The 27381-nt window shown below is 45.9% G+C and overlaps 1 protein-coding gene across 1 annotated transcript in view; it reads left to right on the top strand.

Moving 5' to 3' along the window:
• Positions 1-26894, top strand: part of ASIC5 (acid sensing ion channel subunit family member 5) — a 769827-nt gene extending 742933 nt beyond the window's left edge. The window contains exon 10 of the mRNA XM_069205834.1: positions 26704-26894. Within this exon, the coding sequence (XP_069061935.1) occupies positions 26704-26894 (191 nt within the window). The remainder of the gene's footprint in view (positions 1-26703) is intronic.
• The last annotated feature ends 487 nt before the right edge of the window (positions 26895-27381 follow it).

The following is a 27381-nucleotide window of genomic DNA, read 5'->3' as shown; positions in this document are numbered from 1 at the left end:
GCACAGTGTGTGACATATGTTTACATAGCACTTTGGGCACCTTGCGTTGTATGCACTAGACTTTGATGTGTTAGTTGATTTTGGTGAAATAATACACAGAATTTACAGAATTTTACTAAGTTTTAGGGTTGGGTGTATGGGTCAGTCCTTGTTGTTTAACATATTCGAGAAACGAGAAGCCATGTTGTTTTTCGACATGTAAGAAAATACAAGCTAATTGCAACTGAAACCTGGAGTACTTCAGAAGCAATATTACTCTTACATTATTTTTCTGGTGGGGTTATTGTTTCCTGAATACACCAGGTGATTGTAAACTGTGGAAGAAGAGTCTTTGGAGTCAAAGACCATTAATTTACCAATCACTGGATTCAAATCCATCAAAATTGTTCTTGATATTTATAGTATTATACCAGTGATTCAAAGGCATGAACATAACTAGTTTAGAGATGTGAGTATTGTCAGTGTATGTCTAACAACTCATTTTTATGTCACATAAGTGAGACTATATGCATTTTAAATTGGGTAGTGTAGAGTTGGCTTAGCTGCTAAGAGAGAACCGTATTGTTGGAAGTAAAAAGTCCTCATTATTTTAATCTCAAGTTCTTTTGAGATTTATTAGAAAAAATAAATAAATCATGGAAGGGCCAAATGAGAGGCATGGGAAATTCATCCACACTATCTAGAAGATCTAATGCCAAATTAAAAAGAAAATGCCGGAGCGCAACACTGTGCCACATTTGGCAGCGCCACACTCTGTCATTTATTTAATTGAATATGGAGCACTCCTGTGTTGACCCCTGCTTCTGTGTTGATTTTGCTGCTGAGCGCCAATGCAGCAACACTTGCGCCATTGTGCAATGATGGCTGCACTGCGGGGCAGATTGCTATTGTGGAGGACAGTACACATTCCTGCACAAAAACAATCTTCAATGGTGATTTGTTCCTTTTATGTGTGCTGCATGATGCCTCACATATAGAAAGAGCAAAAAATTAGGAGAAATATAAGCATTCCTTCTCGTTGTGCCATTCTAACACCACCCCTGTGGTGACATTAGGTTTTGGTGCTGCCTCAGGTTTACAAAAACTCGTAAATCTGGGGCAATGTCACAATGCAATGGGTGTTGCTGTGGCATGCCCACAGCAACACCCATTGCCCCCCCCTTCCTCGCAAAGTGCTGTGTGTGAAGGGGCCATATTTACACGTTGGCATTAAGCCACAAAAAGTGGCTTAACGACACCTTGTAAATATACTGCGGTGCATAGTGCCACCAGAGTGTCACTAAAAGTGACGCTCTGGTGGCAATATGGCCTTTTAAATCTGGCACCTAGTTTCCCTCTACCAAACACATGCCCACTGTCAGACTTAGGCAGGACATTTAAGAGATCTACTTAAGGGGTAGTTTCAGTTCATTCATAGGCATAAAGCCTGGTTGAGTTGAGATATATTTCAGTTTCCTAGGTAATCCTGAAGCTGAGGCACTATCAGACACTCCACGCCTTTGAAAATGGTTAAACTATTCTTCTGTGAGCTGGGAATAACACTGTCAAAAATTGTTCAGAATTAGAAGCAACTACATTTCCTGCTTTCCTCAATCTTACAGTCACACAAATGAATTAAGGAGTAGGTCCCTGCTAGTTAGGGACATTCATTCATAACAGCTTTCACCAAGTCCAGATCGAATTGTATCACATTAGCAAGTCAAAATGTTTTTTTAAGTGTACCACAAATCCCATCATAATCTTTATAATTATGACTCTTAAGTATTCACCGTAGAGACCTGACCACAATCAGAAGCCCTCAAATTGCCTGAGGAAACAGATGACTGCCTCAGTTTTCCATTACAGTAACAGAATGGAAGCTCACTCTCCAACAAAATCATTAAGAAGTACTGAAGCAGTTGAATAAGAAGTAAATGAAACATGACAAATATCTGCCAACAATTTATAAAAAAAACATTGTTTTGTCTTTAAGTAGACATCTCAGAGGCATCTCAATAGCAAAATCTGCCTAATGGTTCTGGAAATCTGACTTTTTTTTTAAAGAAACAATAATCACAGCTTTTCACTTAGCAAAATAAATCATTACAATCTACTGCGACTCACAGATTATGGTTAGCCACAACAAGTAACATGAACATGATTTTACAGGCACTCCTGTGCGGACTAAATCAGACAGGGGTCTAGTCACAGGGACCAACAAAGTCCAGTTGAACAGTTACCTCATAAGAAAAAGCAGTCTCCAATTCACTTCCTGTGTCTATGGGCAAACTGAGGTAGGAATCAATAAAGTGGTGTCCCAATGCAAGGGATACAGCATGCTGAAGATGCTCATGGATGCTGAACCTGTTTCAGGTGTTTTCCTGTATCCACCTCTTGGTGCACAAACAAAATGGGGCAAGTTTGGCCTCGGGGGTCGATGCCCCATTCAATCGAGGTGAAGTCCAGCACAATACCACTACTCTACTGGTCTCTGTTTACAGCAAAACCAATAGCTCCCCTTCACTTGCAGTCACTCCATGCTGGGTGACGAAACTGCACTCCCACAACTGTTGCAGATTCAGCAGAAATAAGTGTATCTTTTGTGGGTGGGGTCTCGGTCTCCCAAGCTGTTCCTTGACATTTATTGGTGATCAAGCTTATTGGCACAGGGCTTTCAAGGGAGTACACTTCTCCTTTATTGCCTATGACCGTAACAGGGAGTCAGCCAACTGACTGATGGGGCTACCTTCTCTATCTAGGTCTTGGGGATAACTTTTCTTCATGCAGGTCACCACAATTACAGTCCTTTCTTTGCTAGCCTACAAAGCAGCAGGTGAAGTCCAGTCTTTGATGCAACTTCTCTTTGATCGGTTCAGGGAATAGTGGGCAGTTCTTCTTTGTTTCTCTCTCTGGTCCAGATGTGATCTGAGGCCAGTGTGCCCAGAGTGAAACTTTTATGCCTGCTTCTTGCTCTAAGGAGATGAGGCGGTAAGCCAATCAGCTACCATGCTCCCTTCCACCTAATTATGACTTCCTGCAAAGTGTGGCAATTTAGCTAGCCCAGTATGCACTGTTCTGGCCACATCTGACATGGCAAACATTTCACTTGGTGTTTGGAGCTTCCGCGTCCATCCCAAAGGTGTGCATGATGCCTGGGGCTACATGCCTATCGATATCTAGTTTGTCAACAGCTTCTCCCTCTCTGTCTGAGATGCTAGTCTGTCTGCTAAAACAGAAGATCGGCCTCTATCGGGTGTTACTGCTTTTGCCATGAAAAGGCACTACCCATTTCAAGCTTGCCTTTAGGGCTTATATCCTGTTTATCCATACTACCAGGAGGAAGTCACAACTCTTCAACTGATTTCCTTCCTGAGGGTCATTCATACCTCTCCCCAGGAGGGCAGATGGTTGTCACGAGTACAGCAGCTTGTGAGCAATTGTAAACAGTAACTAGAAACTTTTGGCATCAAACTTGGCATTTGTACAAAGGTTACATTAAATCCCATTCAGAAGTTAGCATTGCTAAGTTGTCAGTGTATAACTCTTTACTCGCCAGTGGTGCCTTTCCACAGTATAAATGACAATGCCAGGTTTTTACTTTCAGGACATGCAAAGTTACTAAATACATGTACATATTTTTAATATAATGCACCCTGCCAGCAGGGCTCTGTAGGCCTGCTCTGGGGGGAGGAAGGTATTGAAAAGGAAGGTTTGAGCTTCACCATTACCTAAAAAATCAGTTTAAAACTGCTTGTCAGCTGGCAATGGTGGGACGAAAGTCATCCTTTGCTTTGTCACACTTGTGAGGTACAGTAAGTGCTGCAGTCTACGAGGGACACTTTAACTTACGGGCCCTGCATATTGCTGGTACAGTATACTAGGAACGTATAAGTAAGTTAACCTATGCCAGTTGTGGGTGAGCAAATTAGACATATACCTTTTGAAGGGTCAGAGCACTAGCACTGATGCATGTTTTTGCAAGACTCACTGCAATTTCAGAGTCTAAAAAGCATTTGCAATAGAATAGATCTCGCATTTGCTCAAGTTAAAGCTATTAGTGTTGTAAATTCCTAACTGGGATTTTTTGCCACTTAAATTGAAACTGAAAAGTAAAACAGTTGGCATAAGCAAGCTAATTCTAAGTGCCATGGCAGTCGTGAGCATGAGCACATAGGTGAGACACAAAAAAAAAGAAGTTTACTCGCAGTCAAACGTATCGGCAATCGTGCAATTATCCATGTAACATGGACAGTTTGCAAGACAGTGATAAAACCGCCCCAAGCAGGGACAAACCTAAAGCATTTACCAATTGTTGGACCTGACCCTTTTCGCAGGGTCATTCCCAAACTTTTAGCATACTTTCTCCTAATATTCCTGACCAGTTTTTGTTGGGTTTAGGACTCCAGGCACTTTACCACTACTAACCAGTGCTAAAGCGCATATGCTCTCTGCCTAAATTGTATTGGTGATTGGATTTTCCATAATTGACACATATTATTTACTAGTAAGTTCTTTGTAAAGTGCACTAGAGGTACCCAGGGCCTGTAAATCAAATGCTATTAATGGCCTGTTGCACTGGTTGTGCCACACACATGAGTAGCCCTGTCAACATGTCACAGACCTGCCACTGCAGTGTCTGTGTGTGCCGTTTTAAACTGCCAATTAAACCTGGAAAGTGTACCCACTTCCCAGGCCCAAACCTTCCTTTTTTATACATGTGAGACACCCCAAGGTAGGCCCTATGTAGCCCCATGAGCATGGTGCAGTATATGTTAAAGGTGGGACATGTGCTGGTGTGTTTTTACATGTCCTAACAGTGAAATACTGCCAAATTTGTTTTTTTTTCACTGTTGCAAGGTCTATCTCTCTCATAGGTTAACATGGGGGCTGCCTTTAAATAATTTTTAAGTGCAGTTCTCCTTTGGAAGCAGATAGAGATTTGGAGTTTGGGGTCTCTGAACTCAAATTACATCTTTTGTTGAAGCTGGTTTTTAGATTGTCAGTTTGAAAAGGGCACGTTTAGGAAGTGAGCATTTTCTTGCTTAACCCCTTCCCCGCCACGGACGTAATGGTTACGTCCATGGCAGCGCGCGTGTGGCGCCATGGACGTAACCATTACGTCCTGAATGCTGCCCTCGGGAGAAGCGCTAGCGCTCCCCCCGAGGGCCGCCCCCCCACCCCCCTAGGTCAGGGCTGACAGGGGAATCCCTTCCCTTTCAACCCCCGACCCCCCCACCCCCCCTGTGACGTCAGCGCGCGAGTGCGCGCTGACAATCACACAACCTCCCCCATCGCGCTGGTGATCGAAACAGAAATGCTCAGCATTTCTCTTTCGATCACGTGGGGGAGGCCCGGAGGGGCTTCAAAGGGAAGAAAATGTATTTCCTTCCCTTTGAAGCCTCTCCGAGGGTTTCAAAAGCCGGATTGCTTGCAATCCGGCTTTTGAAACCCCACTAGACACCAGGGATGTTTTTTTTTTTATATGAAATTGACAGAAGGGAGTGACCCCTTGGGCAAGGGTCACTCCCAGGGGGTCATTTTTTTTTAAGGCCTTTTCTGCCCCCCCTGGGGGCAGATCGGCCTATTATTAGGCCGATCTGCCCCCAGTGGGGGCAGAAACCTCTAGATACCAGGGATACTTTTGTTTTTTTAGTTTTTATATTTGTTTTCTTTTGTGTTTTAGGTGTGGGGAGCGACCCCTTAGGCAAGGGTCGCTCCCATAGGGGGGAAATTATATTTAGGCCATTTCTGCCCCCTTTGGGGGCAGATTGGCTTATTTTTATGAGGCCAATCTGCCCCCAAGGGGGGCAGAAACCACTAGACACCAGGGAGTTTTTTTTGTTTGTTTGTTTTTCACGTAAGGGGAGCGACCCCTTAGGCAAGGGTCGTTCCCTTGGGGGGCAAATTTATTTTAGGCCATTTCTGCCCCCCATGGGGGCAGATCAGCCTATTTTTATTAGGCCGATCTGCCCCCACGGGGGGCAGAAACCACTAGGCACCAGGGATTTTTGTTGTTGTTGTGTTTTACAGATGGGGAGCGTCCCCTTAGGAAAGGGTCGCTCCCCTGGAGGGGCAAATTGTATTTAGGCAATTTCTGCCCGCTTTGGGGGCAGATCGGCCGATTTTAGGTCAATCTGCCCCCAAGGGGGGCAGAAACCACTGGGCACCAGGGATCTTTTTTTTGCGCCGTCACGCAAGGGGAGCGACCTTGCAGGCAAGGGTCGCTCCCCAGGGGTGGTGGGGGCAAATTTATTTTAGGCCATTTCTGCCCCCCCTGGGGGCAGATCGGCCTATTGGTATTAGGCAGATCTGCCCCCGGGGGGGGCAGAAACCTTTAGGCGCCAGGGCAAATTTTTTTTTGTGTGGGTTTTTTTTTTGTTTGTTTGTTTTTTTAGAGATTGGGAGCGACCCATTAGGCAAGGGTCGCTCCCCTGAGGGGCAAATTGTATTTAGCCCATTTCTGCCCCCCTTGGGGGCAGATTGGCCGATTGTAGGTCAATCTGCCCCCAAGGGGGCAGAAACCACTAGGCACCAGGGATCTTTTTTTTTGCGCCGTCACGCAAGGGGAGCGACCTTGTAGGCAAGGGTCGCTCCCCGGGGGGGTTGGGGGGGCAAATTTATTTTAGGCCATTTCTGCTCCCCCTGGGGGCAGATCAGCCTATTTTTATTAGGCCGATCTGCCCCCACGGGGGCAGAAACCACTAGGCACCAGGGATTTTTGTTGTTGTGTTTTACAGATGGGGAGCGTCCCCTTAGGCAAGGGTCGCTCCCCTGGAGGGGCAAATTGTATTTAGGCAATTTCTGCCCGCTTTGGGGGCAGATTGGCCGATTTTAGGTCAATCTGCCCACAAGGGGGGCAGAAACCACTAGGCACCAGGGATCTTTTTTTTGCGCCGTCACGCAAGGGGAGCGACCTTGTAGGCAAGGGTCGCTCCCCAGAGGGGGTGGGAGTGAGAGTGGCAAATTTATTTTAGGCCATTACTGCCCCCCCTGCGGGGAGATCGGCCTATTGGTATTAGGCCGATCTGCCCCCAGGGGGGGAAGAAACCTTTAGGCGCCAGGGCAAATTTTTTTTTGTGTTTTTTTTTTTTTTTGTTTGTTTGTTTTTTTAGAGATTGGGAGCGACCCATTAGGCAAGGGTCGCTCCCAGGGGGTCTTTTTTTTTTAAGGCCTTTTCTGCCCCCCCTGGGGGCAGATCGGCCTATTATTAGGCCGATCTGCCCCCAGTGGGGGACGAAACCTCTAGACACCAGGGATACTTTTGTTTTTTTTGTTTTTTTATTTGTTTTCTTTTGTGTTTTAGGTGTGGGGAGCGACCCCTTAGGCAAGGGTCGCTCCCATAGGGGGGAAATTATATTTAGGCCAATTCTGCCCCCTTTGGGGGCAGATTGGCTTATTTTTATGAGGCCAATCTGCCCCCAAGGGGGGCAGAAACCACTAGACACCAGGGAGTTTTTTTTGTTTGTTTGTTTTTCACATAAGGGGAGCGACCCCTTAGGCAAGGGTCGTTCCCTTGGGGGGCAAATTTATTTTAGGTCAATCTGCCCCCAAGGGGGGCAGAAACCACTAGTCACCAGGGATCTTTTTTTTGCGCCGTCACGCAAGGGGAGCGACCTTGCAGGCAACCTTTAGGCGGCAGGGCAAATTTTTTTGTGTGTTTTTTTTTTTTTGTTTGTTTGTTTTTTTAGAGATTGGGAGCGACCCATTAGGCAAGGGTCGCTCCCAGGGGGTCATTTTTTTTTAAGGCCTTTTCTGCCCCCCCTGGGGACAGATCGGCCTATTATTAGGCCGATCTGCCCCCAGTGGGGGACGAAACCTCTAGACACCAGGGATACTTTTGTTTTTTTTGTTTTTTTATTTGTTTTCTTTTGTGTTTTAGGTGTGGGGAGCGACCCCTTAGGCAAGGGTCGCTCCCATAGGGGGGAAATTATATTTAGGCCATTTCTGCCCCCTTTGGGGGCAGATTGGCTTATTTTTATGAGGCCAATCTGCCCCCAAGGGGGGCAGAAACCACTAGGCACCAGGGATCTTTTTTTTGCGCCGTCACGCAAGTGGAGCGACCTTGTAGGCAAGGGTCGCTCCCCGGGGGGGGTGGGGGTGAGAGTGGCGAATTTATTTTAGGCCATTTCTGCCCCCCTTGGGGGCAGATTGGCCGATTGTAGGTCAATCTGCCCCCAAGGGGGCAGAAACCACTAGGCACCAGGGATCTTTTTTTTTGCGTCGTCATGCAAGGGGAGCGACCTTGTAGGCAAGGGTCGCTCCCCGGGGGGGGGGTGGGGGGGGCAAATTTATTTTAGGCCATTTCTGCCCCCCATGAGGGCAGATCGGCCTATTGGTATTAGGCCGATCTGCCCCCGGGGGGGCAGAAACCTTTAGGCACCAGGGCAAATTGTTTTTTTTGTGTTTTTTTTTTGTTTCTTTGTTTTTTTAGAGATTGGGAGCGACCCATTAGGCAAGGGTCGCTCCCCTGAGGGGCAGGGGGGTTGGGGGAGGGGGACAAATTTATTTTAGGCCATTTCTGCCACCCCTGGAGCCGGCTGAGCTAGAGGCCAAAATCCACAGGTAGGCACTGTTTTCTATGAAAAAATGTGATGTGTCCACGTTGTGTTTTGGGCCATTTCCTGTCGCGGGCGCTAGGCCTACCCACACCAGTGAGGTATCATTTTTATCGGGAGACTTGGGGGAACGCTAGGTGGAAGAAAATTTGTGGCTCCTCTCAGATTCCAGAACTTTCTGTCACTGAAATGTGAGGAAAACATGTTTTTTTAGCCAAATTTTGAGGTTTGCAAAGGATTCTGGGTAACAGAACCTGGTCGGAGCCCCACAATTCACCCCATCTTGGATTCCCCTGGGTTTCTAGTTTTCAAAAATGCGCTGGTTTGCTAGGTTTCCCCAGGTGCCGGCTGAGCTAGAGGCCAAAATCCACGGGTAGGCCCTGTTTTCTATGAAAAAATGTGATATGTCCAGGTTGTGTTTTGGGCCATTTCCTTTCGTGGGCGCTAGTCCTACCCACACAAGTGAGGTATCATTTTTATCGGGAGACTTGGGGGAACGCTGGGTGGAAGGAAATTTGTGGCTCCTCTCAGATTCCAGAACTTTCTGTCACCGAAATGTGAGGAAAATGTGTTTTTTTAGCCAAAATTTGAGGTTTGCAAAGGATTCTGGGTAACAGAACCTGGTCAGATCCCCACAAGTCACCCCATCTTGGATTCCCCTAGGTCTCTAGTTTTCAAAAATGCACAGGTTTGGTAGGTTTCCCTAGGTGCCGGCTGAGCTAGAGGCCAAAATCTACAAGTAGGCACTTTGCAAAAAACAGCTCTGTTTTCTGTGATGTGTCCACGTTGTGTTTTGGGGCATATCCTGTCGCGGGCGCTGGGCCTAACCACACAAGTGAGGTACCATTTTTATCGGGAGACTTGGGGGAACCCTGGGTGGAAGGAAATTTGTGGCTCCTCTTAGATTCCAGAACTTTCTGTCACCGAAATGTGAGGAAAATATGTTTTTTTAGCCAAATTTTGAGGTTTGCAAAGGATTCTGGGTAACAGAACCTGGTCAGAGCCCCACAAGTCACCCCATCCTGGATTCCCCTAGGTCTCTAGTTTTCAAAAATGCACAGGTTTGGTAGGTTTCCCTAGGTGCCCGCTGAGCTAGAGGCCAAAATCTACAGGTAGGCACTTCGCAAAAAACACCTCTGTTTTCTTCCAAAAATTTGGATGTGTCCACGTTGCGCTTTGGGGCGTTTCCTGTTGCGGGCGCTAGGCCTACCCACACAAGTGAGGTATCATTTTTATCGGGAGACTTGGGGGAACGCTGGGTGGAAGGAAATTTGTGGCTCTTCTCAGATTCCCGAACTTTCTGCCACAGAAATGTGAGGAACATGTGTTTTTTTAGCCAAATTTTGAGGTTTGCAAAGGATTCTGGGTAACAGAACCTGGTCCGAGCCCTGTAAGTCACCCCTCCTTGGATTCCCCTAGGTCTCTAGTTTTCAGAAATGCACAGGTTTGGTAGGTTTCCCTAGGTGCCGGCTGAGCTAGAGGCCAAAATCTATAGGTAGGCACTTCGTAAAAAACACCTCTGTTTTCTTCCAAGAATTTGGATGTGTCCACGTTGCGCTTTGGGGCGTTTCCTGTTGCGGGCGCTAGGCCTACCCACACAAGTGAGGTATCATTTTTATCGGGAGACTTGGGGGAACGCTGGGTGGAAGGAAATTCGTGGCTCCGCTCAGATTCCTGAACTTTCTGCCACAGAAATATGAGGAACATGTGGTTTTTTTAGCCAAATTTTGAGGTGTGCAAAGGATTCTGGGTAACAGAACCTGGTCCGAGCCCCGCAAGTCACCCCTCCTTGGATTCCCCAATGTCTCTAGTTTTCAGAAATGCACAGGTTTGGTAGGTTTCCCTATGTGCCGGCTGAGCTAGAGGCCAAAATCTACAGGTAGGCACTTCGCAAAAAACACCTCTGTTTTCTTCCAAAAATTTGGATGTGTCCACGTTGCGCTTTGGGGCGTTTCCTGTAGCGGGCGCTAGGCCTACCCACACAAGTGAGGTATCATTTTTATCGGGAGACGTGGGGGAACGCTGGGTGGAAGGAAATTTGTGGCTCCTCTGAGATTCCAGAACTTTCTGCCACAGAAATGTGAGGAACATGTGTTTTTTTAGCCAAATTTTGAGGTTTGCAAAGGATTCTGGGTAACAGAACCTGGTCCGAGCCCCGCAAGTCACCCCTCCTTGGATTCCCCTAGGTCTCTAGTTTTCAGAAATGCACAGGTTTGGTAGGTTTCCCTAGGTGCTGGCTGAGCTAGAGGCCAAAATCTACAGGTAGGCACTTCGCAAAAAACACCTCTGTTGTCTTCCAAAAATTTGGATGTATCCACGTTGCGCTTTGGGGCGTTTCCTGTCGCTGGCGCTAGGCCTACCCACACAAGTGAGGTATCATTTTTATCGGGAGACTTGGGGGAACATAGATTAGCAAAACAAGTGTTATTGCCCCTTGTCTTTCTCTACATTTTTCCCTTCCAAATATAGGAGAGTGTGTAAAAAAGACATCTATTTGAGAAATGCACTGTAATTCACATGCTAGTATGGTCACCCCGGAATTCAGAGATGTGCAAATAACCACTGCTCCTCAACACCTTATCTTGTGCCCTTTTTGGAAATACAAAGGTTTTCTTGATAGCAATTTTTTATTCTTTATATTTCAGCAAATGTATTGCTGTATACCCGGTATAGAATGAAAATGCACGTCAGGGTGCAGCTCATTTATTGGCTCTGGGTTCCTCGGGTTCTTGATGAACCTACAAGCCCTATATATCCCCGCAACCAGAGGAGTCCAGCAGACGTAACGGTATATTGCTTTCGATAATCTGACATTGCAGGGAAAAGTTACAGAGTAAAACGTAGAGAACATTTATGTTTTTTTCACCTCAATTTCAATATTTTTCTTTTTCAGTTGTTATTTTCTGTAGGAAACCCTTGTAGGATATACACAAATGACCCCTTGCTGAATTCAGAATTTTGTCTACGTTTCAGAAATGTTTAGGTTTCTGGGATCCAGCATTGGTTTCATGCCCATTTCTGTCACTGCTTGGAAGGAGTCTGAAAGCACAAAAAATTGCAAAAATGGGGTATGTCCCAGAAAAATGCCAAAATTATGTTGAAAAATTGGGTTTTCTGATTCAAGTCTGCCTGTTCCTGAAAGCTGGGAAGTTGCTGAGTTTAGCACCGCAAACCCTTTGTTGATGCCATATTCAGGGGAAAAACCACAAGCCTTCTTCTGCAGCCACTTTTTCAATTTTTTTTAAAAAAAACGAAATTTTCCCTGTATTTTGTCCAATTTCTTGGCCTCTTTCAGGGGAACCCACAAAGTCTGGGTACCTCCAGAATCCCTAGGATGTTGGAAAAAAAGGATGCAAATTTGGCTTGGTTAGCTTATGTGGACAAAAAGTTATGCGGGCCTAAGCGCGAACTGCCCCAAATAGGCAAAAAAAGGCCTGGCACAGGAGGGGGAAAAGGCCTGGCAGCGAAGGGGTTAAACCATTCTGTGATTCTGCCTACTTGTATATTATCTGTCAGACTGACAGTTGGGCTGTTGTGGATACCCTCTAGACGGTGACACAAAGGAAGCTGGGGTGTAGCCTCTATATTCTGATGCATCTCTGGGGCTAGAGTAGGGAGGAAGGAGCTGACACTTACACCTGAATTGGCTGTCACAGTCCTCATACAATGCAGTCTCCAACCCTCTGGCTGGATTGGCCTGCAGTTGCTGCTTCTTTCTGACAGAGGACAAAGACTGGACTTTGTAAAATATTCCTGATTTTGAAGTGTCTCTGAGGGCTTGGACTGAGCTTGCCTCCTGTTTTGGAGTCTGAATGCCATAAAAGACTTCCTTTGCCAGAACCCGGACTCTGCTGAGACTCCTATCCTGACAAGTGGTGCCCTATCCAGTCCCTGGAACCTTGAAAGAAGAAACTGGTGGAACCATGGTGAAAACCCACGCACAGGGGTCGTGTGGGGAAACTTTTGACGCACCATCTGCAACATGGCTGTGAAACTGGCACACCACCTCATTGCGGCTGAGAAATCAACAGGCTACCTGCATCGCGGCTGGAAAATCAATGCATTATCTGCATTGCATTTGGAAAATTGATGCAACACCCACTTGCGACTGCTGAATCGATGCAACCCTCACATAGCATGGTTCTTCATCACCGTGAACTTGGACTGAGCTTTCCTCCTGTTTTGGAGTCTGAATGCCATAAAAGACTTCCTCTGCCAGAACCTGGACTCTGCTGAGACTTCTATCCTGACAAGTGGTGCCATATCCAGTCCCTGGAACCTTGAAAGGTGAAACTGGTGGAACCATGGTGAAAACCAACGCACAGGGGTCGTGTGGGGAAACTTTTGACGCACCATCTGCAACATGGCTGTGAAAACAGCACACAACATTGCGGTTGAAAAATCATCAGGCTACCAGCATCGCGGCTGGAAAATCAATGCATTACTTGCATTGCAGTTGGAAAATTGATGCAACACCCACTTGCGGCTGCTGAATCGACGCAACCCTCACATAGCACGGTTCTTCATCACCGTGAATCTGCATTTCACATGCATCTTCACTGGGCATCAAAATCGACATGAACCTACCCAGACCTGAGGCGCCCATCCAGAAACTGATGCATTGCTCTTTTGCAGAAGAGAAAAATTATGCATTGCCTACCCGACTGGAGCAGAAACGATGCACGGCCTCACTTGTGAGTAAGGAATTGACGCATTGATGATTGTTCTGACGCACACTCTCCGTGCGGCTTTCTTTTGGATACAAACCAGGTACTTTGAATAATATCAACACATCCATAGTTTTCTATGAAGTAAGACTCTTTTATTTTAAAAAATTCAGAACTTTACTTGAGTATGTTGATTTTTTTTAATTCTGGTCTTGTTTGATTTAGATAAATATTGGCTATTTTTCTAAACCGGTGTGGTATCCATTTTGTAGTGTTTTCACTGTATTACTGAGTGTGTTGGTACAAATACTTTACACATTGCCTTTGAGATGAGCCTGACTGCTTGTGCCAAACTACCAAGGGATTGAGCAGGGGCTATCTTAATTGAGTACCTCCTTTGCCCTGACTAGAATGAGGGAGCCCTGCTTGTACAGAGTGCAAACTGACTGCCAACCAAAGACCCCATTTCTAACACCAATGATAACAAAGGATTTGTGAAAGGCAAGCCCACGAAGGAGTTAAAGTGATGGGCATGAAATGGGCATGGTTAAAAGCCCACAATGCTTACTACAGGTCAAAGCGCTTGTGCGCTCTACCTAAAAACCAGCAGTATCAGTCTAAACCATTTGGGATGATCTTGAAAATAATGCATTTCCTTACAGCTAGACCAGTGATTAAAGGAGTTTAATTGATAGAAATAAAAGCCACATCTGATGGGAAAAACACATTTTAAATGCCTATTTTGAAAATGCTTCTTTTAGAAAATTGGTATTTTCCTGCCTAAAAGCCTCAAGAAGCACCTTCAGAGATAATCCCCACCTGCCACCTGTCTGTTGGGAGGTGTGAATTGCTCTCAGGAAAGAGAAGAAAGGGCCTTGCCCAAGAGGAGGTATGACCTCCTCCTGACTGTTTGGCCTTGAAGAGGTGACCACCAACTGGACAGGCTTCAAAGAGGCAACCACTGTCAAAGGTAGATGCAACTCACACTTTGGTCTGCCCTCACCATTATTTAAATATCAAGAGTGGTACCAATTCTAGTAGGAGAAAAACCTACTAGATCCTCATTTACCCAGATATACCTAAGGGCTGTCCATAGACCTCTGACCAAGGAAAGGAAGATTCTACCTAGTTGGAACTCTATCCAGCAGGGCACTGTGGAAATGGTTAGGGCTAACCTTCCAGGAAATTATGTCAAAGTCAGTAGGTTTGCCACTGGGAACTTTTTCCCTATTGGTTGGGGAGTCACCCCCACTCACAAGCTAATTCCATGCATGAAAGTGGCACTCCTAGATACATTCTTCATAACACATCTGGACCTGTGGATGACAGAAGAAGGACTGGACCTGTTGCACCATGGACTATAAAGATAGGACTGCACCTACTGTAACCTGTGGAGAAAAGGAGAAAACCACCAGGGGCTGGAACTGCTCCCACTTGTAGCCAGGACTGAAGAGTCGTTGACAAGCCTCCTATTAAGCTACAGGGACACAATATGATGAAGGAAGCCTACCTCCTTAAAGAGCCCAGTTCTAACCAGGCTTGACTTGGACCCTGCTGGTGACTTCCCCTCGAGCTAGTCCTAAACCACAAGTGGTGTCCCTAAGGTCCTGCACCCCTTTGATAAGTGTCAGAGTACACTCCTCCTGCCTAACTCTATAAGCTAGGATTTAGAAACTGTTTGAAGGATCTTTGCCAAAGGAACCAGTCCCTATAACAGGACCACCACCAAGCTGCAGCTGCCAATGTCACACTGCCGGTCAGATACAACTTGCTGGTTTACAATGCTAAAACAATCTTGACTTACAAAATAGTTTTTCAATCCAAAGGTAGAAATGTTCACTGGGGAAGGGGCCAAAACTATCTGGCTGGCAAAAGACCGTCCTTGAGCATGAGTTTCACATTTTTCCTACTCAGAGCTTTCTCATGAAAAGTCAATGGTATCACCCAGACTTCATCCGAATGCTATCGGTTTTATGGAACACAAATCGCCCACAGCCTGCTGCCTTGTCCCACTGATGCTTCATTGGATGAGTTCTCACAGGCTCATAATCATGCCCTTCTGGCCCTGTTGAACCTTTCAATAAGCCCATTGGTCTGGTAGTAGTAATGATTGGGGTACTTGTAGTTTACCCCAAACTCTTCTGACATGGATTTCATGTAGGCAGGCATGAAGTTGGTGTTCCTATCAGACACGATCTCCTTCGAGGAAACCCACTTCGATAAGGAGTCCCATCAGTGCCCCTGACACCATGGGGGTATTCACTGACCTTAGTGGTATGACCTCAGGGTTCCTTCTGACATTGTCCACTAATACCAGTATAATCTTGTTGAATAAAGCAGTTGTGGGGTCCAGAGACTGAACAATATCGATTCCCTCCCTCTCAAGGAGTGTTCCCATCACAAGGACAAGTAACAAGTGAACCTTCTGCTTTACCCCTGACTTACCACTGGCCTGGTTGGTGACACAGGATCTACAAAATGCATGTGAGTGAATCCTCATCTAGGGTCAATAAAAGTGGTTGGCCAGTCTGTCAAAGGTTTTGGCTTGTCCCAGATGTGAATGACGAACAGATGTTTTGGTTACCTGGGTACATAAGAGCAATCACATATATATCATGGGTATTCATTTGAGGTCAGGACATGAGCAAAAGGCATGCGATGAACGTGCCTCAGCAGATAATGGCATATAATTGGCATATCTATGCCTATGATAGCAATGATTGGTCAATGAACGGGCATCTGGGAATTTGTAGTCAGAGGCTCACACCTGCTGGGGTATCTTGGCATATATTGACAATGAAATGAAATCTGACATTTGGAGAAAATTAATGCATTTTCAGGAGAAACAAAATGGATGCTTATCTACAAAACTCCCATAATTAAACAAAAGGACAAACAGATGTTTGGTGACATTACACAGTAGTGCAATCTGATATTTCACTGATAATTCATGCTCATTTGAGAAAATTGTTTGCTAATTTGATTAAACTATTTTCTATGTTGACAATTTGTTTATCTGTAAAGTGCACCAGTTGGCACAGTTTCTCATGTGAGAATACATCTGTTTAAAGAAGAATGTGGGGTTCAGGCTCACTCTGCTTACTTGATTTCTGCAAAATAGGTATCTATGTGTGCTGTAGGTGCAAATGAAATCACTAGGATTAGCTGTTGGATTGAAATCTGTAGTCTAACTATTGTCAGGTTCTTGATTGGTTTCCCTTATTGGAGAATATAAACGTATTTTAGTTGTGTGTGATTCAAGTAGACCTTCAAGTGTACAAGTATATTTAGTGTATTTATTTTATTTATCAACTTACATAATGCACCATGGCTGGTTGGTTTAAAGGTGTTTTATATTACAGTAAGCTATTAAGCGGGGATTACATGAGGTGGAGAGAAGGACATAATAATTTGAGAAACAACGTGTACCGGAAGACACGCATGGTTTGAAAAAAATGTTTGTGTTGTATTTTTTTATTATTAATTTCACCATATTACACAGTTTACAGAAAATATTATATTATTCTATTCCATTCCTATTTTCAACTGTATCTTCTCTTAGCGTAGGCGACAGTCACAAGTATATGTTCTGTGGTTCAGTATTAATATACATGTCTGCTTTCTTTAAACAGTGCGTGTGGGTATTTACATTTCTAAATCTCAATTATCTTCATCCATGTTACTTGCCAAAGCAGTGACAGTTCTCGTATAACAATACAAATACAAACAGAAGTTTGTTTGGCGTTTCATTATAACAGTCTTGTAAAAGAAAAAAAACCCAGAAAGGACAAGAACCCATTCACTACATGATGTTCTTGTTATATAGCTCTATTATAGTAGCAGTCAGACTCAATACTAGTCAGATGACCTAATTGTCTTCTCCTCAAGTCTCTCAAAGGTGTACTGCTAGTCACTGAGGAATATAAGTCACAATTTTTTGCAATAAAAATGGGATATTGTCGAGGTGGGAACAGAACAATAGGAATTAACTGAGAAATATAAGTAAGGGCAATGGTTAGGATGGGGTGTAAGAATAAAAAGAGGAAGAGGGGGTGGGGGTACAAAAATATAAATCAGGAAGGGGATGGGAGAGAGAATAGGAAAAGAAAACAGGGAAGAGAAAAGCAGAAGAAAAAAGCACATATATGGATTGTGTTAATATCCATGATATCAAATAGATAAAAGAATAATAAAATAACAACAATAATAATAGTAATAGTAATAGTGACCGAGCGGGGGGGGGTCGTATATATTCAGAAAGAAAATTATTGTAATGACAGTGTCAGCATGAGGGAGATAGAGCAAAGTTACAGAGCACTGTGGGGCAAGAGGGCAGGGGGGCGGGACGGTGAGATGGGCGATGGTAATATGTCGCTAAGGATCGAATGAGGATAGAGATATGAGTTATAGCGAAAGGCCAGTGGATAATGGGTTTACCATGAGTTATGTGGTAGCTTCCTACCAGGGAGCTCGTCTGAGTTCTGGAAGAAAGGCGTGATAAGTATGGGAGGGTGTGGCTGCGTAGGCATGGTATTGGGAATGATATATTCCCACTGTGTGGTGTGGTGTAGAATTCTTTGAGGGGGATCTAGTCCTAGGGTCCCGAGGGGAAGGGTGACCAGGTCTGGAGAAATACCTCTGTTCTGTCCTGTAAACTATAAATAAGTTGTTCATGTGTGGCTGCTTGGTACATTGCTACCAACCATTCATCATGGGAGGGAAGGGTTGCTGCACGCCAATGTCTAAGGACGCACAGTTTGTCCATTGCTAGCGCGGTGTGTAGTAGTCTGCTTTGTGTTCGTGTAACCTTGTAGAGTTCTCCAGTATCGTGTAGCAATAGGGGAGATGGGTGAGAAGTGGTGGGAGAGGTAGAGCTTCTCAGAGGGTATTTCCTACTGACCGCCAGAAAGGTTGTATGGTCGGGCAATCGTGTAGAATGTGAAGTAAGTCACAGTGCGAGTGCGGGCATTTCCAGCAGTTTGCATGGGGGAGAAGTCTTGCCGTATGTAATTTCGGTGGGGTCCAGTACCAGTCATGTAGGGTCTAAAAGAGACAGAATTTTAGGCGAGCCTCACGTGTTCCGCGATCTCTGGCTTCGATCAGATCAGCCCAGTCCTCTAGGTCATATTCGGTCTGTAGGCGCCTCTGCCATTTATTCTTGAGGGCAGTCAGGAGTGGGAGTGAGAAAAGATGATGATTCAGCAATGCCTGAAGTCCGATACCGCCCCTTTCAGTTGCCCCCAAGTTTCCAGATAATTTAATACAGGAGAGCATGGGAGCTGTCGGGGATGGGCACCTAATATTTGTATCAGACAATGTCGGAGTTGGAGGTAGCGCCATGAGTTACATTCCAGGAGATTGAATTCCACCTGGAGATCCCTGAATGTTTTCCAGGTATCCCCTGATATAAGTTGGTCTACTCGCATGATACCTTGTTGGCACCAGTCCTTCCAGATAATAGTTTTCCCCCCAATCTGGAACCCTTCGTTGTCCCATAGTGGGGCTCTGTCATGTAGATGAGGGTCTATTTTGAGGAATCGATGTACCCGTTGCCAGGTTTTCCTCATGGCTCCTATTATGGGGTTAGTGGTTCGGTGGGGCCTTTGGCCCGTATCGTAGAGTATCTGGAGGCCATAGGGGGCTCCTGTAAGTGCTCGTTCTACGTCCACCCACAACAGCAGATTTCTTACATTCTGGAGTAGGAGGACCATTTGTGAGAGGTGTAGTGCGTAAGCATAATGTTCGACCAAGGGGAGGTTTAGTCCACCGCACTCACGTCGGGCTAATAGGGTGGTTCTGGGTAGTCACGGGCGCACGGATCCCCAGGCAAAGGCGCAGATACAGAAGGGGACCTGCAGAGGGATCATACCTAGGACATATAGAAACCTTGGTAAGGTCACCATCCGCACCGCTTGTACCCTGCCCCACATGGAGAGGCCTAGTTGGCTCCACTTCTCAAAATCCTGTTTCATAGCACTGAGCAGTGGGTCTAGATTATCTGTTACTACGTTAACCAGCCCTGTATTTATATTGATACCTAGGTATCGTAGTCGGGACTGTTTCCATTTGACCGCTAGTCCTTGTATGGATGAGCTAACTTTGACTGGGGAAAGTGGTAGAGCTTCCCTTTTATCCCAATTGATTCGGTATCCTGATATGTGTTCAAATTCAATTAGAATCTCTCTCAAAGCAGTAATGGAGTTGGGTAAATTGGTGAGGGTAAGTAGGATGTCATCCACATATAGGTTTATGTCAGAGTTTCCACCTGGCAGCAGAATTCCTGATATAAGGTTGGAACTACGGATGACCGCTGCTAAGGGTTGCACCGCAAGCAGAAATAGGAGAGGGGACAACAGGCATCCCTGACGTGTCCCTCTATGAATCAGAAAAGTGTCCGAAAGAAACCCTCCATAGTTTACCTGGGCCACCGGGGAGTCATACAATAGGCACACTTTATTAATGAAACCGTCTCCGATTTCAAAGAGGTACCACCACTCTATTCGGTCGAGTGCTTTCTCGGCATCCAACAAAAGGGCCAATGCTTCCTCTCATGTATCACGTGCTGCCCAGATAGCATGAAAGAGTGTGCAGAGGTGATTCCTGGAAGAGCGGCCCGGCACAAAGCCTACTTGGGTGTGGTGGATTAGAGAGGGGATAACTTTTTTGAGACGAGTAGCCAGTATTCCCAGCAGTATTTTAATATCTCTTTTCAAGAGGGAGATAGGACGATAGCTTCCGCTGAGAAGTGGGTCTTTTCCGGGTTTTGGCAAGACTGTGATGGTGGCTTTATTATATATAGGATGTAGGGAACCCTCCCTCTCTGCCCCTTGGAACGCCTTGTATCAGGCATCCACTGTGTCGGTTCCCGTCCATTAATAGAATTCAGATGTGAACCCATCTTCGCCTGGTGCTTTGTGATATGATAGGTTGGCTATTGCCTGTTGTATCTCTACCTTACTAATGCCTCCTTCTAAAAGTGCTCTGCCCTCATCTGAGAGGCGGGGTATTTGTGTCCTCTGTAGGAAGGCGTCTAGTCGGGTGGTATCCTCAGATGTTTGAGGTGTACAGGGCTTGGTAGTACCGACCAAATTCCTCTGCGATCGCCTCGGGGTGCGTGATGAGCGTATTATCTTGGGTGCGCAGGGCCGGTATGGCCAGCTCTGTTTCTCGTTGATGTAGTTGGGCAGCTAACAAGCGGCCTGCTTTCTCTCCGTGCTCTTAGTGTCGCCCCTTCAACCTTTGTAGGGCATATTCTGCCTGTGAGGTATAAAGAGAATTAAGCTCCATTTTGGCCTGTTCCAAGTAACGGCGGTTGGGGGAGAGGGGTAGGTTGCCTTGTATATTTCTTTCTGGCCTGGGTTATTTTATCTTCTATCGTGCGCTGCTGAACACTTCTATGAGCGTTGGAGATGGCTGCATCTCTCATTAGCTGCCCTCTAATAGTTGCTTTCGCCGCGGCCCGGAGAAGTTGTGGTGAGGTTACTGAGCCCCTATTATCATTCAGGTATGTGGCAATATGAGTATTGAGTTGTTCCTTCCCTTTTGGGGATTGGTATCTGGGGTTAGGGAGGCGCCAGGGTTTGCGGCCGGGCGTAATCATCCCGAGTTCAAGGGTTAATAATACCGGGGAATGATCTGATAGTGCGGCCACCAGTATTTCTGCTGACCTAATCGATTGTATAATTCTGTGGTTAAGTAAGAAATAGTCTAGCCGTGATTGAGACCCATGGGCCGAGGAGACAAAGGTATATTCCCTATTGGAGGGATGAGAGAGGCGCCAGCAGTCTATTAAGCCATGATCTGAGAAGATGTCTTTTAGCACAGGTCTATCTGCGTTGTTGCCCGTATCAAGACCGCTTGATTGGTCTAAGATAGCATCTTGGACTATGTTCCAATCCCCCCCAAGAATATATTGTGAGGCACCTATCTGTGTCAGTAAGCGATTAAGAGAGAGGAGGAAGGAGCGCTTGGAGCCGGTGGGGGTGTATATTGAGCCCACACAAATTGTGGAGGATCCTACCACTAGCTTGGCTAGGACGTAGCGTCCCTTCGGGTCATGCCATGTCTTAATTAATCAGAATTGCAGTGAGCGACAAAGAAGTATTGCCACTCCACATCTCCTTCCCGTTCCCTGTGTACCTTCCAGTGTGGGTGGTGTTCCACTGTATGATGCCTTTCCCACCCAGTCCCTGCGCAGCTTATCTGATTCCGCCGGAGAGAGATGTGTTTCCTGTAGCAGGGCGATGTCGGCATGTTTGGAGCGGAGATAAGACAGTATCTTTTGTCGTTTAATATAGTGGGCCATACCGTGCACATTCCAGGAAAGGACTGTGAGTGGGGTCGTCGATCCCATGGATGCAGGGTGTGTCATGGTTTACTGTGTATTGGATGTGTTAAGGTCCGTGAGATAGGTCTAAGAAGTGGATGAGGGCAAGCCTGAGATGCGAGCAACAAAGGTTTCTGTTTAAATAGCCCTTGGAGGGGGTATGGAGGAGGGAAGTGATGTAGAAATAATACTGAAAAGGACCACCTCGGACACAAAAAGAGGGATATTAAAGAAAGAGAGGAGGAAGATAAGGGTAGGTAGAGCAAAGTGCTTAGGAAAGCGAACAGTGATTACTACGTGGAGGTGAACGGGAATAGAGGTGGGAATAAAGCGAGTCTAGAAACCGCAATAAAACAAGGGAATAAGTAATAATAATAATAATAAATGAATAAAAAAGATAAGAAAGGGGGATTGGTCGAGGTGAGTAAACACTCACTACTTAAAGCCTTCTAACCTGCGGGTCTTAACCTGTAAGGCCCGCGTGCTGGGAAGGTATTATATCATTGGGACGTAATGAGGGAGCACATGCTTTGTTCATAGTTTCGTGAGACCTCCTTGGGGGCCCCCCAGTCGTGTGGGCGTGTAGGTGGGTGTATAGAGAGCTGAGGGGTCCGAGTACGGGCACGAAGTAAGCATTGGGGCCTAAAAAGGGGAGGCCCGGGGTGGCGAGTCACTGGATATCTTGTAATACGTATTCCATGCTTGCTAATTGTTAAATTATTGTAGAGTGTAGAAACTTGCAGTATATTATGATCTATGGTGCTGCGTTCCGTGTGATTGTCTGTGAGTATGTTCCGCTGGGCAGTCCCGGAGCCGCCGCAAACAAGGGCGCACGGGTTCGGGCCTGTGGGGCTGTGCTAATCTTATTACTCCCTTCAAGATAATTAGTATGTGAGGAGGGATTTGCTGTGATGTTCGACAGGCGTGCCTTCAGTGGTTCACCCTCAGTAGAGTTAGGGGCGTGGTGCCATCTGTTAGAGTCGTCTGCAGGCTCTCCTGGCGGGGTGGGGGGCTGGCCTGGGAGGTGATATTAGTACTGATGAGCGTGGACTGCTTGGGCTGAGGGTACTGAATGTTCTGCCAGTCCGCTCTTGGTATGGAGAGGGGGTGTGAGGGGGGAGACAGTAGCTGGTAGTAGAGTGACTTCCCCTATGCATTGCATGTATGATATATATATAGTATTCGGGATGATACGGTGAAGGGGGTTTTCATGTTTGTGTGTGCCTGCCTTAGGGGGACACACAGATGGTTTAGTTATGGCTATGTCGGGAACACCCTGCCAGGGAGGTTGGGAATCATGTTGTGTGTTACCCAATGAGCAAAAACGTTGTTCTCAGTATGTTTTTTCTCCCCCTGTTTCTATCTTTTCCTTGTTTTTTTTTATGAGAACCCCCCCTCTGTTTTCCCCCATCCTCCCCTTCCCCTCCCAGCCCTGCATCGGGATCCGGGTTGACCTGACTACTGTAGTGGAGCTGGCAGTCAATGAGTGTGGTTTTTCCTATACGTTACATTGCATTAAGCGGCATTTAGTGGGCGTGTTTCTGGCAGTTCCCCTCCCTCCTCTAAACAATCAACAGATAGAGTAGGTGAGCTCATCACTTTGCTGTCCGAAGTTAAAGGATAACTGGTCTAGGAGCAGGTTCGGGTCCCCAGATCGTTTGTTCCACTGTGGCATTAGTGTTCAGCATGGTGATCATCTGGTGAGGGTTTCAAGGGGGAGCGGAAATTTGTCTCTCCCCGCATCCTGTGTGTGATCAATTACTGCTTGGAGGATGTGTTCACGGGCGTCTTGTGACTTTGGGGGTCAGTCATACATTCGGCCTCGTTTTTGTGAGGAGGGGCAGCGACTGAGGCCATGGAGATGGTGGGCTGAGAGCAGTCTCTGTATGTGGCGATGTGGATTCCGGATGACCGGGGGTGGTGTACATAGATTGCGAGATCAAGTTGTTCAAGTAAGCGCTGAGATCCTCGGGGTCAGTGAAGTCTCTGGATGTGCCATGATGTGTAATCCACATACGTGCCGGCTCAAAAAGGCCGTACTTGATGTCCATTAATCTTAGTTGTGGGCGGAGAGCAAGAAATGCTCTTCTCCTGTCATTCGTTATCCTCGAGAAGTCTGCCGCCACTCTAATTTCATGTCCATCCAGTGATACCGGTCTTTGCCTTTTGGCTGTAGAGATAACCTGGCGGGCTTGTTCATGGCGCAAGAAACATGCAATATTAGGGCGTGGTTTATTTGCAGACGCTTTATGCGGGGGGCCAATTCTGTGCACCCTCTGGAATTCTGGAGGCGGTGAAAACTCTATGCCGAAGTGGTCAGTCAGAAGCAAGCTAAGGAAGGCTTTGATATCGGATCCTTCTTTTTGTTCCGGGATACCGAAAAAGCATACATTGTCTCTACGACTTTGGTCCTCTAAGTCAGTGAGTTTCGCTCTGAGTGACCTTAGTTCCTCTTCCTGATCTGGGATTGCTGCTACATGGTCTTCCACTGCCGATAGACATTGGTCTAGGTTGGTTACTGTCTCTCTGAACCCAGCTATGTCAGCGCGGATTGAGGAAGAGGCTAAAGTGAGATCTGTTATTTTTAGGTCCCTTACCTCTAGACGCTGTCCAACCGAGGCAATCTCTTGCAATATGTGATCTGTGGCTTCAAGCGGGGCTGGGTCTACCAGGAGTGATACGTGTCACTTTGGAGCCGTTTGTGCCGCCATGGTTTTGGGTTGTGCAATGGCTTCAGAGAACAGCAATTGGCGGGAATGTTTGCCTGCGGTCGTGTCATTGGGCATTGCTCTCGTTGAGTGGAGGTTAGATAGGAGACACTTTTAAGAAGCACACGTAAGATGGTTTCAGGGCACGTTGCTTGTATGAGTCTGTTCAGACCCACAGGTGGTTTCCTCGTCTGCCGAGGGTGGGTTGATCGTTGGGTTGTAGGGTCCGTGGGTAAGGTTCCCACTCGGTTCTCTAGCCTGTTGGAACCCTCGAGGTCTCAGAGCGTGAGCTATCGAAGACAACCTATAATATAATCCGCTTCCAAGAATCTGCCAGTGGCTGATGAAAACTGGTAAAGTGGGGGGGAGAAATATGGTCACTGACAAAGGGCAAAAGAGGGGTCTGCGGGTTCGGGTGTTACGGCGTGTACCAGTGGGGAATTTCTCATCTATGCGTTGTCTTGGAAGAGTCCCCTGTATCATTGCCCAGTACGGTGGTCTCTTTGGGGGCAAGTGAGGTAGGAGCCGGGTTAGTTAACGGAGAGAGTTCTGTTCGGGGTTCTGCTCCCCTCTTTTCTTGTTCTGTCCTCCTCCCTCCTTCTTATTCCAACCTTCCTCTCCTCTCTTTTCTCCTTTGCCCCTCGTTTCTCATGGGTTTATCCCTTGTCCCTCTTTTTCTCCCTCCATTTCTCTCTGTTGTCCTCATGCTGTCCCCCCTTTCTTCCTTTGCCTTCTCCCTCGCTCTCCCTCCGGGTGCCGATGGTGTGTTGGGGGTCTTTTTCTTTGCTCCTTCCTCCGTTTGATAGATCAAGGAATCGGGGGTCCTGGAGGATGTTCGCTCATAGGGGCGTTCTCTGGGCCAGTACTAAGGTAGGCCCCGGTCCCTCAGTCTTCTGCGTCTTATAAGAAACAAACTGTAATTTGAAGCTGGGTGTGTGGCCTTTGTAACAAGTAGAGCTGGGGGGTCGTTTAGGGGAGTTGAGGGGCAGGGGGGTGTGCCCCTTATTTTTCACTTGAGGGCTTTCTTGCCGGGTATTAATTATTGGAAGATCTCACCCATGTAGCTCTCTGCTTCTGTGCGGCGCTATCTGGCCCCTGTAGATGTGACTTAGTCCCCCACTGCAGGTCGTATCCTTGCTGACTCTCAGCAGCATTGCAGAGGCCGCTTCAAGCATCGGCACCTCGCCGCTCCTCAGGTTTGTTTTTTCCCCCGTATTAGCAATGAGACATGTTTAAAGTCCACTTAAGTGTTGCAGAACCACTAGTCACATTTGATTTACAGGCCCCGCTGTACAGGTAACACCACTTTACTAGAGATACACAAGTAAAAGAAATGTACCAATTGGGTTTAAGCCAATTGTACCTACCATGCTTTAGGGAGAGAGCACAAGCACTTTAACACTAGTTAGCGGTGGTACAGTGAGGACAGTCCTAAAGCCAGCAAAAATGAAGTCAGCAAAAACAAGAGGACTGAAGGCAAAAACCTTGGGGAATCCAGGCCATGGATGTCAGATCCAACATGAGACTTGAGTCATTTTTGAAAGGTTGGAGGGGTTGAGGGTCAGTATTCTGTGACTGGCAGGCAAACAGATGAAGGCTTTGACAACCAGTCCAGAGAATGAAAATGTGAGCCTCAAGTTGTTTGTGAAAGATTGGAGGGGTGAAGGTTCAGCAGGCAATCAGATCCATGCTGTAGAAAGTAGTCGAGAGAAGGATGGTTTGCAAACTGTTGATATTCTGAATGTGGAAGGGTCAAGGGGAAGGGATTTGACACTTCTGAGATCCGTCACCTGAAAAAGACGTTTTGCTAGGTTGAGAGAGATATGTGCGTGCATTTCATGCATGGCTCTGTCATAAGGTAGAAGATCTTTAAAGTATCCTCGTTGTGATAAGTCGTCTTCCATCAGGGTTTTCACTGGACAAGAGAGGAAGGATGAATGTTTGACTGGAATTTCCAACTTGAGAATGGATTTTGAGATAATCAAGCAAGATGAGATGACCAATTTTCCTCAATGTATGCACGGAGCTGGCTTTGTTGAAATGTTCTTCTGACGTTTTTAGAATAGGTCAACACAAACGTTTCCAATAATCCAGACATGATTCAATTACTCCTCTAGCAGTTAGAGGTCTTACACAATCTACCAAAATGTATGCCCACTCTTCAGAAGGCTCGGAATCTAGCTACAATCTTTTCTCACAATGTTAACATAACACCAAATTGAGATCCTGAGTTACCCCAAAACATTTCACTTGCAAGATGTCACTATTTTACAAAGGATTCGACTAACTTGGATAAGTGGAAAGAATTCCTAAATGTGTGTATAGCCGAACTGGGTGATATTAAAAAGCAATAAAAAATGTAATTGACTGATGCTTGCCTTTCTTTATGTAATAGTGACTGACTGTAAAAATGATCAAGATAAGAGCTGTATTACTTGGCATTTTAACCGATGTTAATTATTTTGCAGCTGATGTTGGTGGACAACTTGGTCTTTTTTGTGGTGCTAGCGTAATCACCATCATAGAAATTTTGGAATACCTTATTACAAATCTTTACTGGATATTCATCTTTATGCTTGTGAAAACACCGGAGAATCCCCAAAGAGGTCAAACTGCACAAAAACATCTCCAATATAAAAAAGAACTGCAAGAATTGTAATCAGGCTCATTCAACAATGTAACCTGTAATAAACTGCACATTATACTTTACTGTAAGCATGATATTTCCTGATTTATAAACGAAAGTACATTTAAATATGTATTTATAAAGACCATTAAAGTGATATGATGACTAGCTTAGTACTTTGAAGGCTCGGACGTAGTGATAATAGAAATACGTGTGAAAAGAAATACATTTATCGGGAAGGAATTATGAACAGTGTTTATAAGGTGTAGACGGTTTCTAGCAACTGAAAGTGATGGCTCCCAGAAGGAAGAGAAAAACGAAAAGTTGCATTGATTCCTCCTTTTAAAAAATATCGAAAATTAATAGATTCCTGCTTTTGCGGAATCTAGGGATCATTTGTCCGAAGCAAACTCCCTGCACAAAACCTGTGTAGCATTTTTTTAATTCTTAACCATTGTTCCACGTGAGCCTGTTCTAGTCCCGTTTGAAGTGTTTACCATTCATTTTCATTAGATGTTAT

This window comes from Pleurodeles waltl, chromosome 1_2, assembly GCF_031143425.1.
Source record: "Pleurodeles waltl isolate 20211129_DDA chromosome 1_2, aPleWal1.hap1.20221129, whole genome shotgun sequence".
NCBI classification, from domain to species: Eukaryota; Metazoa; Chordata; class Amphibia; order Caudata; family Salamandridae; genus Pleurodeles; species Pleurodeles waltl.
This window is presented reverse-complemented; position numbering and strand designations above follow the sequence as displayed.